At 42.2% G+C, this 19,710-nt stretch overlaps 1 protein-coding gene across 4 annotated transcripts in view; it reads right to left on the bottom strand.

Annotated features, from left to right (window-relative positions):
* The window catches only part of NKAIN3 (sodium/potassium transporting ATPase interacting 3), a 185,284-nt gene extending 166,302 nt beyond the window's left edge, over positions 1–18,982 (bottom strand). The window contains exon 1 of one of the 4 annotated variants that reach the window (XM_033155298.1): positions 18,504–18,982. In XM_033155298.1, the coding sequence (XP_033011189.1) occupies positions 18,504–18,557 (54 nt within the window). In that variant the 5' untranslated portion in view covers positions 18,558–18,982. Of the gene's footprint in view, positions 1–17,698; positions 17,747–18,503 lie in introns of those variants that run through there. The other 3 variants (XM_033155294.1, XM_033155296.1, XM_033155297.1) reach the window with 3 other exon arrangements.
* Positions 18,983–19,710: the final 728 nt, after the last annotated feature.

Below are 19,710 nucleotides of genomic sequence, written 5' to 3'. Positions count from 1 at the left end.
GTAGTTGGTTGCCTTGACAGGAATTTGCAATTTTCACTTTGATCTCCATAAGAACCTAGACTTAACAATGAATAAACAATCATGTGTAAAATGCAAGGTTATGTGTATGGTTCTATAAAATTACTACTTTGGGGTTCCTTGACTCATTAACCTACAAATCCTGAAAAACGGCCACAGTTTTAAGGCAATCTTCTTCACAATAAAATAGAATGATCCCTGCTGTGGAAGCTCACCAGGACATTGTAAAATATAGTTAGGCTCTGCTAAAAAAACTAATTTAATTTTTTTTGCTTGGTTCAGATTAAAAATGCATGAACTCTGGGCTAAGCAAGCTAGAAATTAGATCTGCAGGGTGAAAGGCTGTAATTCACGGGTGTTATGATAACTTCTGAAAATTAAAAGGAAAAGATCTGTTTCCCACTAGAAATTGTCAACAATTTTACCGTGCTTCTACAGAGATAACTGGACAGTTTCTCACATTTCATCTTAATTGTCACAGAATTACTCTGATAACTGACTACAGCGGCTTTGAGAAGAAACATTTACTCAACTACTATATTTGAATATATTTACTGAACAGCTAAAACATTTCAGCTGAGGATACCCAATACTGGAACACATCTGCTCAACAGCAATCATTTAATTCTACAAATATTCCTTTTCTAGGACATATTTATTTTCTAGGACACTTCTTACTGTTCTCAAAACAAGTTATTACACTTGCAAAGGTTATCTACAATGATTTTGCCATCGTTTTGAGTCCTTGGAGAAGTTTATGCCTTGACAACTTGAAAGAATGATGTATTTAAGGAACTAGAAAGAAAATCACAATAAACTGATAAATCTGCATTGTAAATACGAAAGACTGGGTAAATTTGACACACTGAGAAGACAGAAGAATTCTTTTTTAATGGTGACTGTAATTGGAAACTGTATAAAGGCTTCTTAGGTTCAGCCTATCAATAAGCTGATTTGCATGTTTGTAAGCTCTAAAAGCAGGGGTGGGAAACTCTGGCCCATGTTCCTTTGTTGGAGCAAGGCATACTCCCAACAGTGCATCAGCTGATGGGTAGGAGGAGCATGTAGGAATGAGTCATGCAGGGAGTTCTGCAAAGCATAGGGCCAACACTGCCCCTTGTGAACCCTACTCAAGGGATTTTAATAGGTGAATGGAACTCTAAGTGCACTCCCAATTCTTCCCTTGCTTGAATTCAAGCACTTTCCATCCTGTATCTTAGACGGACAGCATGGTTTCCTCACTGTTAAAAGTAACACTTGCAAACCTTTGATTGTTTACACATTTTAAAAAATAAAATATACATTAGGGCAGAAGGGGAACTATGAACATCACAATGAATCCATAAGATGCTGTCAGGCTATTGCTCTTCCAAGCATAAACTATTTCCTTTGACAAAAATGAAGGCAAAACAGAAATACAAGCAGAAAACAAACTGGACCTTCTGATCAATAAGCCCAAGAAGCTCAGTGATTTAGACCACAGCACCACCCATGTCACTTATAAGTTGGTATATTGGTATACTCAATAGGTCTTTCTGAAAGACAGCATGAAAAAATACTTTAAGTTTTGGTGTAAGGATAAAGGGGTACGATCAAGTAAGATGATTTTTTTAAAAAAGGAGGGTGTTGACAGACAGATGAGGGGTGCAGATTGCAGAAATCTTGAACTAAGGAGAACAAGGTATAGCACTGGGTACATCAAGATCCAGCAGAAAAGGGTCAGAAAAGTCTCAAACTGATGTCTGAAGTGGAAAAATTATTATTAAAAAAGACTATTAATAAAAATGTGTCCAACTTATTATGATGTATTGCCTTCTGGTGTTTGTATTCCATTTATTGTGGCATTTTACTTAATTATCTTGGTTATTATCATGTTTTTCAAGTGTTCAGTTGGAGCACTTGGAAAGTGAAGTTCATTTTCGGGGTAAACCTATCCCTGATCAGCCCTAATTACTGTCCACTCAAAACAGATCAACTTTCTTTTTATGAAAGCTCAATAACTTTCATTATGTTTGCTAGAGTAGTGGGTAAAATAATAGTTAAGGAAACACTTTGGGTTCTTTTTGCTTTCAAGTTCTTTGATTTACACCAATCAATACTTAACAGCAGCAAAAAATGAGAATAAATGTTCTCATCTTTAGGTAACTGGAAGTGGTGTCTTTCCAAAATAGGAGAAAGGCAGTTTATTAAGGCAAAAGATATCTCTAGCACTGCCAAGTCACTTCAGTAGTACACAGTAGTACACAAATGGCTACACTTCATTTTGCAGAAATTTTATGTGCTGGGGATGAAATTCTTAGAAAAATGCCATACAAATAAGGGTTTGATGTTGGAGGGGAACTGATGTTTGCAAAAGAACTGAAATGCAGAAGTAAGAAACCAAAGCAAAAGCCTTTTCTTTACGTACAAGCCTATCACATGTCACATTAAATAAAAAATAAGCTATGAAAACCACACCAGCTCCTATTAAAAATAATTGGCATAAGCCAGATGACTGTTTTGAAGCACATGTGCAAATACATTTGCTCCTTTATTATACAGATTTGTGGAATCTGAGACATACTCTCTTATGTCTCAGAAAGCACAGCTGCAATTCCTTTTCTGCTAAGTGACCAAGGAATACATTGTATGACAAATTGCAGACTAACTGAATAACCCACACCCAATTCTAGTGCTATATTTAAACAGCTTTAAAATATAGGCCAGAATCCATAGGCTTAAACACACATGCACAGTAATTGCAAATGCATACATGCAGAGCAATTACATATGCATTCTGTATGCTGATTTTCCATTTTAGAACAACCTAATATGTTCCAGATATCCATCTAGCCTTGCTCTAGAATGCAAGGTACTCGGAAGCTTCCTGAACCTGGAGTCCCAGGAGTCAGCCTCCAGTACCCTACAGTATATTCTGGACCATTAAATTGGTTTTTAAAGCAGACCTGGGAGCTGCAAGGGCACCATCCAGTCTGTAGTATCATGCAACCTGAGTCCCCAGTCAACTGACTCCAAAAGTCTTTTTTTATTATTAATTGCACATGCAGAGTGCTGAAAAAGTGCTGGATAAGACAGCTGCAGCACTATCCCTATTGCCCCTGGGCAACCCTGACATGTATCTCAAAGGTGAGGCACGATGGTGCTGGCAACACCTCATCAAAGCAGAAGCCTGACCAAAAACTAAAGAAAAGTTCCTCTCTTCTTTTGGGTGGGTGGCGATTACTGAAGTAATCAAGGTGATAGCTTGCAATAACCTCTAACTGCTTACTTTTTGGCCAACAGGTACAGAAGAAGTGGTCACTAGTCAGCATCAAATAAGCACCACCACCTATAATGCTCTGGGCATTCCACTTAAATTTTGTGGGGGGAGGGGGAAATCAAATTTACTAGAAGAATATGCAGTGACACTCATCTTCTGTCAATGCCTACAGTACCACAAGCAAAAACAGCTTCCCTGCATCACCTTCTATCCAGTAAGATTGCAAGAGGAAGAGACAAGCCTGTGTGAAGGACAACCTCATAGGAAGCCATGGACAGCACCTTGCCCAGCACCCTCTCAAAGCAGGAGCCTGCCCTGAGCCGAGTGCCTCTCTATGCTCCTTCAGATTGTTACTATTAATGTTTGATGTTTTGTTATGTTTTTATGTGTTGGAAGCCACCCAGAGTGGCGGGGGCAACCCAGCCAGATGGGTGGGGTATAAATTATCATCAATCATAATCATCATCATCATCATCATCATGTTTCCTCTTTCCTCCTTAATTCAACACTTTACATTAAATACAGGAAAGTGTAGTTACCAGGAGTAAAACAAACTAGCATGATAAACCATGGTTTGAAGTTGTTCAGGTCTTGGTTACCATAGTTTCCTGGATCAGATGTAATGGGAAACTATGGTCAATTAACACAACAAAAACTGAATCCCAGAATACTGAGAAGAGAATGGGCATTACAAATACAGATTGTGCAATCACATGGGTTTTGCAAGCTGAAAACTCAGATATATACATACAAACCAGAACATACCCATGCAGTTATCCGAATTTTCCTGACAACTTGCTATTCAGCAGCTCCATCATTGAACAGCTTTGTAAAACTATCCCAAAAAAATGCAGCACCAACATGATTTTTGCGGAACAACAACAAGTCAAACTAAAAGGCAAAAGTAAAACTAATCTGATTAGATCACTAGAGACAGTGCAAACTGAGTGAAGATTTATTAAGGAGGTAGGCTCGTTCACACCAGGTCATAATTGTTAGCCTAGTCAGCTTAATAGACATTGATGGGTACATCCCAGTTATATGAGGAAGAAATGTCAGCCATTAATACATCCTAGGCTCCAGCTCTGACATCAGCACCAAACATGGCCTTAAGAAAATCACTTCTCTCATCTATAAAAGGAGCACAGTTATGATGCTTACTTGCCTGATAGAGAGATGGGAGGATTAATTCATTAATATTTATAATGCAGTGAAGTATAAGCTGCATAAACACAAACCATACCAATCAGACATCTTAAGTAGATGGCCTTTTCAATTATCTTAATACAAATGTGCTATATGAGGAAGCTGAGCAGTCCATGGTCCCTTCATTATCAATCATCTGCATGCAAATGGAAACTTAGTGCAATTTTCTACAGGACTTTCAACTCTTAAGTCGTGTTAAGCAAGAGAGTTAACAATGCAATCCATCAAGCACAACCTCCATTCATTCAAGAGGAGGTAGCGGTGTCAGTTTGCTGCAACAAAAACACAAAGGAGTCCTGCAGTACCTTAAAGACTAAAAGAGTTATTGCATCATAAACTTTCATGGACTAGAATCCACTTGATCAGATGCATGAAGTGTTATACTCAGCTGGCAGATATATATTATATAGCAAGACTGTAAACAGTGAGGCCAAAACACTTTGAAACGCAAGAGGCACAGTCCATGACATTACGATTCAAAGCTCAAATACAGGCAAGATAAACATAGTAAAAATTAAAAGTTGCAACAATTAGCACTAACATTACCTTTCTACCTTCAGGAAGCTAAGATAAAACCTGTATGTAGTGGGGAATAGGAGCAGCATGCATGAGCTTCATCCAAGTCTCAGCATTACCAGGCAATTCTCTCTACTGCACCTTGAAAAAATTTAAGGCACAAGCCACTAGAATGCCTTCACATATACAGTGCAAGAGGACTTCTGTTGGGTAGTTTCCTTAGGCAACATAAATAAGAGATGCAGAATCGTATTTGCATTGGAAAGCTGCTTCCTTTTTGTTTCTCAACATTATTGTTTCATTTCTTCTATTGTTTTCTCTTTCCCCCTCCCTTTCACCCACCTCAAATGCAGCCTGTACATTTTCTATTTCCATTCAAGCATTGATAATTACTTCCCAATGTGCTGTAACAAATGGCAACCATGATCTAGCCATTAAAATCTGTAATTGGAGTATTTCTGCGACATAGCAATTGCATGGTTTGCATTTATTTCCTGCCTGCATTTAATTAGATTGTTATCTGTCAATATGTACTAATATTTCATGTGCTATGTTTTAAAACGATCCATGCTGGTGTGTGAAGGATAACATATGCCACTTAAGTGGAAAGACACTGACAAGTGTGGAGGGGGTGGGCAGCTGCAAGTTATAAACCTGGGCAAGTAGGGGTTGGAGGGGAGATCAGATGTTCTAGTGTACAATTAGAAACTCATCCATGGTAATTTTGATATAACTCACTTATTTGATGACATAGAAAGACAACAAAGTTACAGAACCCTGCTTCTAATCTGCTTTCTTTCTCCACCAACCATTTCCTGATCTTATCTTTTTTATTTACAGTACTTAAAATATTGAAAAGCTTTCCAAACTTTTCATGTTGGTGACACACTTTTTAGACATGCATCATTTCTCAATACTGTAGTACTTCAGTTCCACATCATTTTGCGACACAGTATTTCAGTTTTACTAGCAAAACAGAGGCTAAACTAACCACTTTCCAGCCACAGAAGGAGCGCAGGGAGCGTTCACACAACACAGAGTTTGGAAAGCTCTGCTCTCAAACCACCATATACTGCCAGGCATTTTCAGTCCCCACACTATCTCAGTTTAATACAGGTGAATAGCAACCTCTACAAGCTGTGTGCCTATGTGTGGTGGTATCTCAATTATTCTTTGTACAGTGCCATCAATGAAGGAGCAGGGGACAAGAACATTCCCAAGCAAATCTGCCATTAACAGCTAGAAGTGATACTAGTTTTATAGAGCTACAATATAGTTGCTATAGCTCCTAGCTGTGAAAGGCAGATTTCCTTAGGAATATTCATACTTCCTGCTGAAAAGTTTAAGTGTGTCACTAATACAGCACCTGGTGCTCTTGCAGGAATCATTAAATAATGATTCTGGACAAATGTAGGCTTCTGATTTCCTGAAAAAGAATGTTAACACTAATATAAAGTTATGTCTGAGATTTTGATTGGATTAGAGAACATTAAACTGCACTTCTCACAGTTTCTTTATAATGAAGCTTCCTAACAAAACTACAGTGTTAGCTGCCTACACCTACTTCCAATATATATCTTTCATCTACTTCAGTAGTCTATGAGACAAGACCAAATAAGAACAGTAAAATCAGCATAATATGAGCAATAGGAAGATCTAGGAGCCTAAAGAGCTCTGTCACAGACTTGCCCAGTTTTAATTTTTTTTCCAACAGAAAGATCTGAAGCTGAGCTGAAACAGCTATTGACATTTCAGCTCTGTTAATTTTTTGAAAGATGACTGAGCCCTAAAGATTTTTAGATGCCCTACAAAAAGCTTCTAAAATAATTGTAGGCTAGGCTGGATGGCAGAGCAACACCAAGGCGGCAATTCATAAGTCCTGCTCCCTCACCACAATGTTGTCAGTGACAGATAACGTTCTAACGCTAAAAGACTGGCACATATACATATATGGCACATCTTTATTAAAAGCAATCAAAGGTGTCTCTTTTTGACTTCTTAGACATTTTTGGGGAATGCTGGCCATTTAAAGATGAGAAAGTAAGGAGGGCCCTAGTGGGTCTTCCCAAAAAGGCCCACTTGTATTAGCATTCTGTTCTCACCAAATGCCTATGCAAAGCCCACAAGCAGAAGATGAGCACAATCACACTCTCCTCAAATGTGATCCTCACCAACTGGTAATCAGGGACACTGTTTTCGATACTGAACACTAGTAGATTTTGATTGCCTTGTCTTCCATGAATATTCCCTCCTGCCTGATGGCTAAATTGATTTGACTAGACTAATTGATCAAAATGTATTTTGTTGTGACCAATCAACTAGGAATCCTTTTTAATACATGTATGTTTAAAGCTGCAAGTGGAAGGAATCCTCTTAAAATAGCATTTCCTCTTTTGTCATGTGCATTAGAGAATGCCTTTTCTTTGGCACCTGCTATGACCCAGGTACATAGATAGGCTGCCCCCCCCCCAAAATACTGTTGTATTAAGAGTTTTAAATAAATTCAATAGAGACAAATGCAAAGTTCATCATTTAGCAGTAAAATGGGGAATCAAATGCACAGGTATAGCATGGGGGATACCTAGCTTGGCAGAAGTGCATGTAAAATAAGGATGTTGAAATTGCAGTTGGCACAATCACAACATGATCAGCAGTTTGCTGTTACTGCAATGAAGCCTACTATGAACATAATAAATCCATTAGTCTTTAAGGTTCCATGAAACTCTTGGGACAGGCAGATGAAAAAGTAAAGCAGAGTGGGTGCTATCTGCACGTTGATGGCATTTCAGCCCCAAGCCTCTGAATGACTTCTCCCAGCAGGTTCACTGTAGATGTTAAAAAGCATGGGCTTACTACCGATTAATGGTTCTTACTTGCTTGTGTTACCATTAGGCATGCAGAGTGCAACAAATCTGACAGGTGAACACAGAAATTATCCTTTTTTGCAAAGGTAAGTTTACAGCAGTTAAGGTATAAGCCTTTTCTGATTACAAGGCCGGATAGGATCAAAATCTGGGACACTTCTAGGAAAATCAATAGCAAGCTTGCTTTGTGTACATTCAAGATGATTTTGTATCCCAGGCATAAAAATATATAGCAGCAATAGGCAGCAGGAGTCTTCCAACAGCAGAGGGGATTAAAAGAAGTATGAATAATGAGAACATACTTTTAGCCAGGCAAAATTGCTCATATGTTAATAATAGATGACCCAAGATACGCAGCATGGTGTCAATATCTGTGAAACATTACAAAGTGAAACCCTCATAGTAGTGAAATGCTAGATAGTAGTGCTGGCAGGCTTGGTATGTTTGAAAGAAATCTTCCCCAGAGGATGATCCCAGTGTGTATGCTCAACTGCAACATTTTTAGATTAGAAAAAACACAGTTCCTCCCCCACATCCAGCCTCCTGATGGTTCAATGACTTCATCTAATGGTCCTACCTAATAGTGCCTGCACTTGCACAACCTATTCAGTGGCATGGTTACAGTAGTTAAGTGCCGTCTGAAAAGTACTAAACATTCCCATTTTCCATTGTTTCAAGTGAAGAGCTGCAAATGGAAGTTCTTTGAAGAATTAGGCTATAAGCCTCTCTGTTTCAGGCTCTTTATATAACCATGGGATATTATTTCGTGGGGTGGGGGACGCCTTAGACACTGGGAATAATGTGTGGCTATTTATGAAAGAAAACAGAATTGCACTTGCAAACGGGCTGCTCCAGGTCTATCTGCATTCCTGGGGTTCAGTTCACTGTTTCAAAAAGCACTACTAGTCCAGCTGACCCACTCAACCTTCAGATTAGGACTTTGTCCAGTAAACCTATAATGTATTGTAATTATTAATAATAATAATAATAATAATAATAATACCCCACCCATCTGGTCTGAGTTTCCCCAGTCGCTCTGAGCGACTTCCAACAAAATATTAAAAATACAATAAAACATCAGTCATTAAAAACTTCCCTAAACAGGGCTGCCTTCAGATGTCTTCTAAACGTCAGATAGTTGTTTATTTCCTTGACATCTGATGGGAGGGTGTTCCACAGAGTGGGCGCCAGTACCAAGAAGGCCCTCTGCCTGGTTCCCTGTAAACTGCCCTGTGGGCATCATCATCAGAAGAAGAAGAACAAGAGTTTGGCTTTGATATCCCGCTTTATCACTACCTGAAGGAGTCTCAAAGCGGCTAACATTCTCCTTTCCCTTCCTCCCCCACAACAAACACTCTGTGAGTTGAGTGAGGCTGAGAGACTTCAAAGAAGTGTGACTTGCCCAAGGTCACCCAGCAGCTGCATGTGGAGGAGCGGAGTTGTGAACCTGGTTCCCCAGATTATGAGTCTACCACTCTTAACCACTACACCACACTGGCTCCCACCACACTGAAGGGTGGTATATAAATTTAATAAATAAACAAACAAAAAATGAGTCCTCCTAATACATTCATTTTTTGAAAACCAAAAGAAGGCAAGAAACAACACTGTGGGTGAAAATGCCACAAAAGGCACATGAAGAGATATCATTACCACTAACCAGATTCTGCAAAAAAGTAGGGTCCAGCTTACAGAACACTCCTAAATGTGTCTACTCAGAAGTCCTAGTTTCAATGGGGCTTTATCCCAGGTCAATGGATATAAGCAGGGCTGGGGAAACTGACTTTCGTACAGCTGCAACCTACCTTGACCACTGGCCATTCCTGCTGGGGCCACTGGAAGTTGGAGTCCCACATCTGGAGGCCCACAGATTCCCTATTTCTAGGATAAGGGAAATTATCACACACTAGTTCTGATTGGCATGTTACCCCATATGTATTGATTTCAGTAAGTTCAAACTGAGTTTTGCAAATAAAGGGGACTGCCTTGATTTATAGTGTATTAGCTCAGTTAGTTTCCTGCACTTTAGGGGGGTTGGAAAAGATCAGGAGTCAGCAACCTTTTTCAGCCATGGGCCGGTCCACTGTCCCTCAGACCATGTGGAGGGCCGGACTACATTTTGAAAAAAAAAATGAACGAATTCCTATGCCCCACAAATAACCCAGAGATGCATTTTAAATAAAAGCACACATTCTACTCATGTAAAAACACGCTGATTCCCAGACCGTCTGCGGGCCAGACTGAGAAGACAATTGGGCTGCATCCTGCCCATGGGCCTTAGGTTGCCTACCCCTGGAATAGATGATTCTCGTAGTCTCTTCCAACTCTACAATTCTGTGTTTCTGTGGAAAAATAGTCCTTAAAATCAGCTAGTTGATGGGAATCACATGTTTGACACAGTTAAAATAACCCATGCATGTTGGTAACTACTTAATTCCAGGCAAAAAATTTAAAAAGGAAGCTTTTTCACATTCACTGTATAGTACATGATGCAGCGTGACTTTAGCAATATGAACTAATAGTCTCCTCCTCCAAGACTGTTCTGGGTATGTTGAATGTTTGGGTTGGAAAATACTATAAATTTCTCAGATGTTAACTCCAGCATCTAATTTATGATTTGACTTGTTTTATTATTCCTAACTGGGGTCATTGCATTCAGCAAATGGCTATTTTCTATGCATTTTCTGTTGATAAACAGCAGAACTGAGATACATGCAATAAATCTTAACTATAGTTCCATATCTGAGAAAATAGTAATGCATAATATGAGTGACAATGTTAGCAATTCTATCTTTAAAATGAGAATGAGCAACATAATGTCAGAGGAAGAGCTGTACCCAAAGTATATACTCAAGGTGTTGAAGCTCCTTGCGGCAGTGGGGGGGGGGGGGGTAGAGGGTAGGTTCACAGAAACTGCCATAAGGCACAAATTCCTAGCAAGATCATAAGGATATAACTGAGTGCAAGCAGCCAAGAAAGCAAATAAAAGATCACACTAAAAACTGTGATATTGCCTCTAGCATTGCTCCGGCATAGGGAATTGCAATTTGTGGACAGAGAAACAGAATATAATTCTAAATTTTCTGGTAGGTACCTCCTCAAGAAAAGAACGCTTTAAATAATTTTGATATAATCAGATTCACAATTTCATCGAAGGGCTTGCTCGCATGCACATTTAATGGAATAAAGAATAAATGTCTCAAGAATAATCACTTTCCATTTTTTTGGACAGAAATGCTTTGACTCTTCTTTGGGCAGAACTGCAAATTCTAAGAAATATGGAGCTGCTGCTGAAAACAGCAGCTCTAAGCTGCCCGCTGCCCTTCTGTCATGAACAACAGCTTACCCTGGCAACACCAAGACATGACATTTCACCCACTTCACAGGAGGAAGGCAGGGAATGGACAATCTACCATCAACTGACCTAGAACTTCCAACATCACTTATGTGAGCTGATTACCAACCCCATGTACCGCAATTTTGTGTGTGTGTAATATTTATTAGCCACTTTTTTCAGAAAGGTGAACTCAAAGCAGCTTACAAGCACAGACATTGAAAATAAGTATAACAAGAGTGGCCTCAATCCAGCTAAAAATAGTCATGAGATTGAACACTGCAATCCTATATACACCTACCCAGGAACAAGCCCCACTAAAGTCAGCAGGACTTACTTCAGAGTATACATGCATAGGGCTAGTTGAAGCTACCTTGTTTCCACTTGAACTTAATCAAAGTTTAGCAGAATTAGGGCAAAGGGGTGGGGGGTGGGGTTTCCCCCAAAAGGAAATGGTTTAGTCAGATGATAGTTATTGTTTTCAAATCAGACATTATAATATATCTGAATGGAGGCAAAATACTTTTTTTTTTAACCCAGATTTTGTTTCTAGGTTCCCAAGACAGTGAAGTCAAACATCTTCAATTAACTCTCCTTACATTTCCTCGAAGCCCTTTGCATTTTTAAAAAATGTAATTATTTAAATTTTTGTTACAGGGGAGCATAGTCATATCTCCTAGATATTCACAGCTGTGTCTGAATTTATGAATATAAATAATACATTTAATGTACACTGTAAAGAAAGATTACCTCAATGGAGTGAATTATTAAGTGGCAAAATTATTTGAAAAAGAAGCAAGGAGAGGTTACTTTTGTAAATGCAGCACTGCAATATACCGGTATATACTTTTCTGCAACTTAGATGTAAATTAACAAGAATATGATCTAGTTCTTACATACAACGCAGGAGTAATTCCTATTTCTCAACTGAGCTTTTTTAGACTGTGACAAAGGTGCCATCTTCTGAAGCACATTGAGGGGGCCCAACCATGCCTGGCTCCAACAATGGAGGAGCCTGCCCCCCTCAAAAAACAACAACGCTGAGGGGGTCTACAGTCCCTTCAACCCCCACCTTTGGTAGGTGGATCTCATGAGTAAAAGCTCCTCCATACAATAAGTCCTGTAATCTAGAAGTCAAGAAGAAAGCTCTTCTCCCTGGTATCTTGCTTTCCATGTAGATGCTTCTGTGTATCTATTTCTTTAGTGTGAAGAACATTAAGTCACACAAATTCCCACCTGCAGTCTAAAGCTTCTCAATCGGAATACAGGTTGGTCTCCTTCTCTGCTGGGAGTAAAAAAGGTAAAGGTAAAGGGACCCCTGACCATTAGGTCCAGTCGTGTCCGATTCTGGGGTTGCGGCTCTCATCTCACGTTACTGGCCGAGGAAGCCATCGTACAGCTTCCGGGTCATGTGGCCAGAATGACAAAGCCGCTTCTGGAAAACCAGAGCAGGGCACGGAAACGTCGTTTACCTTCCCACCAGAGCGGTACCTATTTATCTAGTTGCACTTTAATGTGCTTTTGAACTGCTAGGTTGGTAGGAGCTGGGACCAAGCAACGGGAGTTCACCCCGTCGCAGGGATTCGAACCGCCGACCTTCTGATCAGCAAGCCCTAGGCTCTGTGGTTTAACCCACAGTGCCACCCGCATCACTGCTGGGAGTACAAGCCTGAAATTTGAATCAATTCTCCAGATAACCTCCACTAGACACCCATTTGCACTTGAAGACACCCTGGTCCAAAGGGGTGTTTCCCACAGCAATTTACAACACAGAAAGTTGACTATAGCAATTTACTCTGCACAACACACCAGGAGCCATCTCTGGATATATACAAGCCTGAAATCATGACAGCAATGTAAAGTCAAAATTAACTCATCCACTGATGCAGCCAGAGTGACAAAGCAGCAATTTCCATCATTTTTAAGCTATTGCAATTGAAGAAATTTCTGTCATATATATGGATGTGTCTGTTCAGAGGTTACATTTGCCACATTCCTGGAACAGTCGGAATACCTCAAGTGGGCCCAATTTTAACTGACAGCATAACTCTATGCATGTCTACTTAGAAGTAGTCCCATTGTGTGCATAGGTCCGCTATGTGTCTGAACCATATGCGGGGGGGGGGGACGGACGGACACAGATGAGGATTTTTACCGTAACTCCAGTTTGAAGGGAAAGAGGATGGCTACTAGCCGAATCTTAGCAAAGGATGGGTACTCAGGCAGATTTGCTTTTGCTTTCTACCCTACAAAGGTAAAGGAGCCTTGGTGTTAAAACATTTATCCAAATAACACTTTGTAATTATGTTAAGAGAAATGTTGCCTTCAAGAGTTATTTGAACTGAGCTTTATTTGACAAGGAAAACATGCTTGATTCACAAGTGCCTACTTTTTGTAGGTTGTCATCAACATTTTTCTTTTTCGGTGCATTTGCATGTAATGAACTGGACTCTTCAGATAGAAAAGAGAGAAAGAGCAAAAAGATACAACCCTGCACTGAGCAAATGCAGGGGAAATCATACCCAGCTGTTGTATGTACCAAATAATTAGTTGAGAGCCAAAGAAGGTGCTAGGTCAGAGGCAGACAACCATTCTGGCTCAAGGCCTGTGGTGGGCTCATGTGCTTGCACACAATAGAGGGCAATCCCTTTGCGCACACACCCCTTCCCGGATGACTGGCACTGACAATCAAGATCTCCACAGCCCACCAAGCAGCTGCATGGTGGGCTAAAGGGAGCGAAACTGTGATTAGAAGACACAAGAGAGAGAGAGAGAGAGAGAGAGAGAGAGAGAGAGAGAGAGAGTCGCTCTTGTGTGCCTCACTTCCCTTGGGAGCTGCACTGCCTTCAGCCCAGGAAACAGATGCTTTGGCAGACTGGGGTGGGGAGCAGGTGGCAACGTGAAATTGGGCAATGCAGATACAGCCTTTTTGGGACACATGAAGCTGACATGTGCTAGGAATTCTAGTATTAACTATACATTATACTCTATAACTTACAAATGGCCCAAGACAGTAGTACTGTGCTCCTTAGGCGTGACTGAGATTTGCCACTTCACCTCCAATTCTTGATTTCTGATCTGCCCTCTTCCAAATCACACAAATGGATGTTGACATTTGGGTTGATATGAAAACAACTGCTGCGGTTGGTTTTTTACATTCTGTTACACAAACATCTAGATTAATATTGTCTTTGAAGTAGCAAAGTGACTTTTAAAATTATGCCCTAAAAGACTGTGACAGTTCTCACTTGTACCTATACACAGTCTCAAAAACCACTACACAGTTGGAGAAATGAAGGTTTAGAGCAGCTGATCTCAATTCCTATCCCTACTTGAAAATTGTTGGGGGTCTTGACAGACCGCTTAATAAACTTCTTTTTATTCAGCACCAACACTTACATTTAAAAAGTGCAATATTATGAAAACTGTCAGTCCTATCCCAGTCTACTGAGAAAGGCCTCTTCAAATGGTAATTTTTAATGAGAAAAATATTAGACTGTGCCAGCATTGTATTATGAAAGTCACAGGTCCTAGTTCGAGGTTCTTGTTAGCCTGTTTGATAAATCCAGTCCTGTCAAAAGAGCCTTGATCTTCATTGTCAGTAAACATTAAAGTAATACAGGGCCAAGTACACATATTATTAACATCTCTGCAACTTTCCTGCAGACCAGTAGTCTCTGTGGACCATGATTTGAGGAGCTCTGGTTTAGAGAATTTACCACTCCATTTGCATTCACTTCCAACAGCTTAGATACACTTTCCACCCACATATGCCTATAATGTGAAGATAATAGATATGAAAGCAGCAAGGAAACAATTTTACTACTACATGTGAATGGAGACACTGTTTTCCCATTCTCAGCATAACTTAAAAGGAAAATTATAGAGTAGGGGCTTGTTAAAATCAAAAGGAGAGAGATGTAGAACTGGAGCAACAGATACAGGTGGGTAGCCGTGTTGGTCTGCCATAGTCAAAACAAAATCGAAAATTCTTTCTAGTAGCACCTTAGAGACCAACTGAGTTTGTTCCTGGTATGAGCTTTCGTGTGCATGCACACTTCTTCAGATAGGAGCAACAGAATCATGCTGAAATAAAGTTGGTTATCACATTAGAAATTATATTCTTCTTGTCCTTACATTGAAAACTGAATACTTATCTGTAGCTTAGTATGATGCAGTCTAAGTACAGAGTTTAGGAGGGCAATTGTACTACTTAAAACTGGTTTGAAGGGATTTCCATTCCAGAAAATAGAAAAGCCTAAACATGTGTATATCATTTTTTGAAATAGACATTACCCATGGAGCTGTGAGTTGTGCACAGCCATATGGCACACTTGCCCAATACACATTTGGAAATTTCGTGTTTACAAAGAATGGCAAACTGCCTGAATGCTCAGGTGATGTCTACATATTTTTGTTTCTAATAGTCACATAAAACTGTGGACTTTTTATATAGAATCTTCTTCATCTACATTGTCGATGATTTTGTTGCGTTGGAAGGGATTCCGAGGGTCATCTAGTCCAACCCCCTGGTGAACAGGCATTCTGTTGTAGCAACTGTAACCAAGGCTTAAGGTGCCATTTGTCCCCTAGCTTGTGCATCTGGGTTTCTAACACTGCTGTACAATTCCATTTTATGACAACATCCAGGGCATCTCAGATGTCAGCTACAGTTATGCCATACTCTCCTATTGCCTCTCTTGAAACAGCTCCAGCCACCACTGAAGAATTAATACTTATCAGAGATAAACACACCACCTAGTACAAGTACAACCAACAGGAGCCATTTAGGGAAAGCACAGTTATCACCAATCAATTTCTGTAACAGGTAGGTAGCCATGTTGGTCTGCCATAGTCAAAACAAAATAAAAAATAAAATAAAATAAATCCTTCCAGTAGCACCTTAGAGACCAACTAAGTTTGTTCTTGGTATGAGCTTTTGTGTGTATGCACACTTCTTCAGATACACTGTATCTGAAGTTTCTGTAGTTTATCTGTATATTTTTATACTGTTTAATATGATATATATATATATATATATATATATATATATATATATACACACACACAAGCAGTTACACAGAATCAATACAAAACAATATTCAATAGAACTTCTTAAAAATTAGATCAAAACATATCATGTGATTATTCCACAAGGACATTATGCTGTGCCACAACAGAAACTCACGAAACACTCTGCTTTTGTTTCCTTAACCCTGCCTATTTATTCCAGAGTAAACATTTGAACCTTGTTAGCCCCTGCCTATTATCAAGAGGAAAACCGTACTATGTGCACAAGCTATCAAGTTGATAGAACTGAAACAATGTTCTGCAACAGGGATGGGAAAACCTGTAGCCCTCCAGATGTTGCTGGACTCCAACTCCCATCCAGCCCAACCAGCATTGTCATAGGTTGAACCACAAGATAGCCACAATTGTTCCACAACAACTAAACTAAATAAACCGTGGAAGGAGCCATGCTCTTTTAGGCTGCAATTCTACCAACTGACATGGGAGTAAGCCCCATTAGGGACATAGGAAGCTGCCTTACATGGAGCCAGAGCATTGGGTCCATTAAGCTTTGTACTGTCCGCATTAACACTGTCTTCAGGGTTTTAAGCAAGGTTCTCTCCCACCTCTATCTGCTCGAGGGATGGAGCTTGGGACCTCCTGCATGCAGAGCAGATGCTCTACCACTGAGCTGTAGTCCCTTTCCATCTCAATGGGTCTGAGTTCAGAGTCAAATCTTCCAACAGCTATTTGCAATGGAATAGTTATATATTAGACTCAACAAGGAACAGAAACCCAACAAGTAGAAATGAAGTTATATGCCACAAAGGCGCTCGCACACACAGTCAGGGCAAACCAAAGGGTGAGACTGTATGCACCATACATCACAAACCAGGCCATTTGCTATGCCGCCACAGTGGACCTAGAGCAAAATATTCATCTCAGTGGTGCTACCAACCGAATACACAGAAAACTCTCTTCATTTTATTTCGTTTGAAAGAAACAAAGCAGTGCCTCTTGATAACATGAAAACCAAGTGCCAAACCCAAACAAAAGCAGCCCTTTGACAACAGCCTTTAACTGATGCTACAAATTGCAACTTCAGAAGGGGGAGGAACATGTCTCAGCTGTGAGCAGAGGTAAGATTTCATCTTTGAGCCACAAAGCCATCAAAAGGCATGCAGTACCCCCCCCCTCAGGTGCTTCCGGAACACCTTGACTTCACATTGATCATGAAGTGGTTTTAATACCCAGTTGTCAAGTTGATACAATGGGAATAAACAAGGTTTCCATAGAACTGTGCAACATTTAAATATCTGATTTAAGCACTCTGCAGGGGAGACAGGAAATCTCTTTCTCATGCCAGACAGACACTTCAAACTGCCTTGAAATGAAGCCAGAATGAGAATCCACCTTCAAAGTGCAGGAACAGGAAAACGGTACACAAGAGACAAAAAAGGGGTGGGTGGGTGGGGAATTAGACAGCATTACCTGGAGTCCTCCTTTACAATGGGAAATCACCATCATCCAATGAACATAAAAAGGGGGAGGGGGGACCTAGCATACTTCTTAGCAAACACAATTTACTACTTGCAAATATATACACACTGCTGTCTAACTCTAAGCGCAATGAGCACCAGAACTGGCATTGCTTTTGATCTTAAGGGCAACACGCAGTGGCTTTTCTGGAAATCGTTATTCCCTAGGCGAAGGAAAAGGTTTATGATCCACGCGGCATGAAAAGGCCCTCGGTCCTCACATCTCTTGCCGACGGCGGAGGGAGGCCGTGGCAGCTGCTAAAGAGACGTGTGGCTCCAGGGAGCGATCCTGCGAGGCAACTCGGACACGCACGAAAGAATCAAGCGAGTCCGCCAAGCGCGTGAGAGCGCCGGGCGCCGCGTCTCCCTCTCTCGGCAGCTGTAATTGACCTTCTGGGAAACGGTTCGCGCCGCTGGACGGACTTCACAGCGCCCTGGCCAGAGCGAGGCCAGCAGGAGGAGGGGCTGGGAAGGGAGCTGCCACACACACACCTGGGACAGCTGCGAGGCTGGGCTTGCCAGCCTCACGGGGTCAGTTGCAGGAGAGTTGACGCTGCTTGCGGAGCGCGAGGCAGATCAGCTCTCCGGCTGCAGCTTGCAGGGGGATACGTCTCATCTGGGCTGCAGGGCGGGCGGAATTCAAGGGGAAATCAATACTAGACCTGGGTGGGTGGGTGGGAAGAGAGAATAGTGGAGCGAGAGGGTCACCATCGCCTCCGCGAGCCTGCCGAGCCCTTCGCCAAAGGGCAGCTACTCACCAGCTGCAGCGTGCAGAGGAAGATCAGCGTGCAGCGCCCCGAGCAGCAGCCCATGGTGGAAAGCAAGTGGACGAGACGCCGGACGGCAGCGCCGCTCCCGCCGTCTACGGCCTCGCTCGAGCGGCCCCTCGCTCTCACCGCATCCGGACGGAGCCCCTCGCCGCCCTCGCCTCGTGCGCCGGCCAAATCCCTTTGTTCGCGCCTCACAGTAGGAGGGGGAGGAGGAAGAAGAAGAAGAACGCGAGGAATAGGCGGCGGTCGTCCCCTCCGTCTCAGCCCCGGCGATGTTGTTCAGGAGGGCAGCCTGGCCGCCGCCGAGCGAAGCATCCGGCGCTGGCGAAAGCTGAGGGGAGGTGGGCGTGGGGCTGCTGCCGGGGCCGGCGACGCGCGCGCGCCTCTGGAAAGCCAGCCTATGAATGGGACTTCTGAACTGAGACGCCGGCGGCGGGGGTGGGAGTCGGAATTGTCAATGGTTCCGCGGGTGAAGAAGCGGCAATGGCTGGCAGCAGGTGCCCAGTGAGCGAGGGGAGCAAAGGGCGGGTTTGTGGCGCCTGGGCGGGCAAATGGCGAGGGGCGCTCGCTCGCCTCCTCCAGGGGGGCTATTGTCGAGCGAGGGGCGAGGAGACGGTCCGCTCGAGGCGGGGCTTCTTCGGTTTAGGGTCTCCGAGGGAAAAGGCAGGAGCCGCTGCCAGGACTCGCGAGCCTTGTAGGCGGCGCGAGGTTCAATTGGTCGCCGGCGCGAGGAGCTAAAACGACCACCGAGGTGCGCGGGGAAGCGGCGTGATTGGCGCGCTGCTCCTCCCAGGCTCCGAGCCAGCGCTCGCGCCTACCGCGGCTCTCCCCGGGAAAGTTGAACGGCGTGGCGAAGAAGAGAGCCTCGTTGGCTCGGAGGGAGAGTGAGGGGCGGGGCGTGAGGGGCGAAGCGCTCTCGCCCTTTACCCGCGAGGAGAAAAGGAAGGAAGGAAAGAAGGAAGGCGTCTTGTGTTGGACAGTATTCGGAGGGCTCCGGGAAAGCACCGCATTTGGAACGCAATAGCATAAAAAAAAAAGTTTGAATGAGCAAGAAAAAGTGAAAAGTAGCTCTCATCATTCTCTCGGCCCAGCCTGTACTTTGTAGGACGGCGTGGTTTTGTTTCAGAGATAGATAAATTGCGTCCCTCAGCAGTACAATCCTCTGCCTGCCTACTCAGCAGTAAGGGACATTGAC

This window comes from Lacerta agilis, chromosome 7, assembly GCF_009819535.1.
Source record: "Lacerta agilis isolate rLacAgi1 chromosome 7, rLacAgi1.pri, whole genome shotgun sequence".
NCBI lineage: Eukaryota > Metazoa > Chordata > Lepidosauria > Squamata > Lacertidae > Lacerta > Lacerta agilis.
Note: the sequence above shows the minus strand (reverse complement) of the source record. Positions and strands in the feature narration are given on the sequence as shown.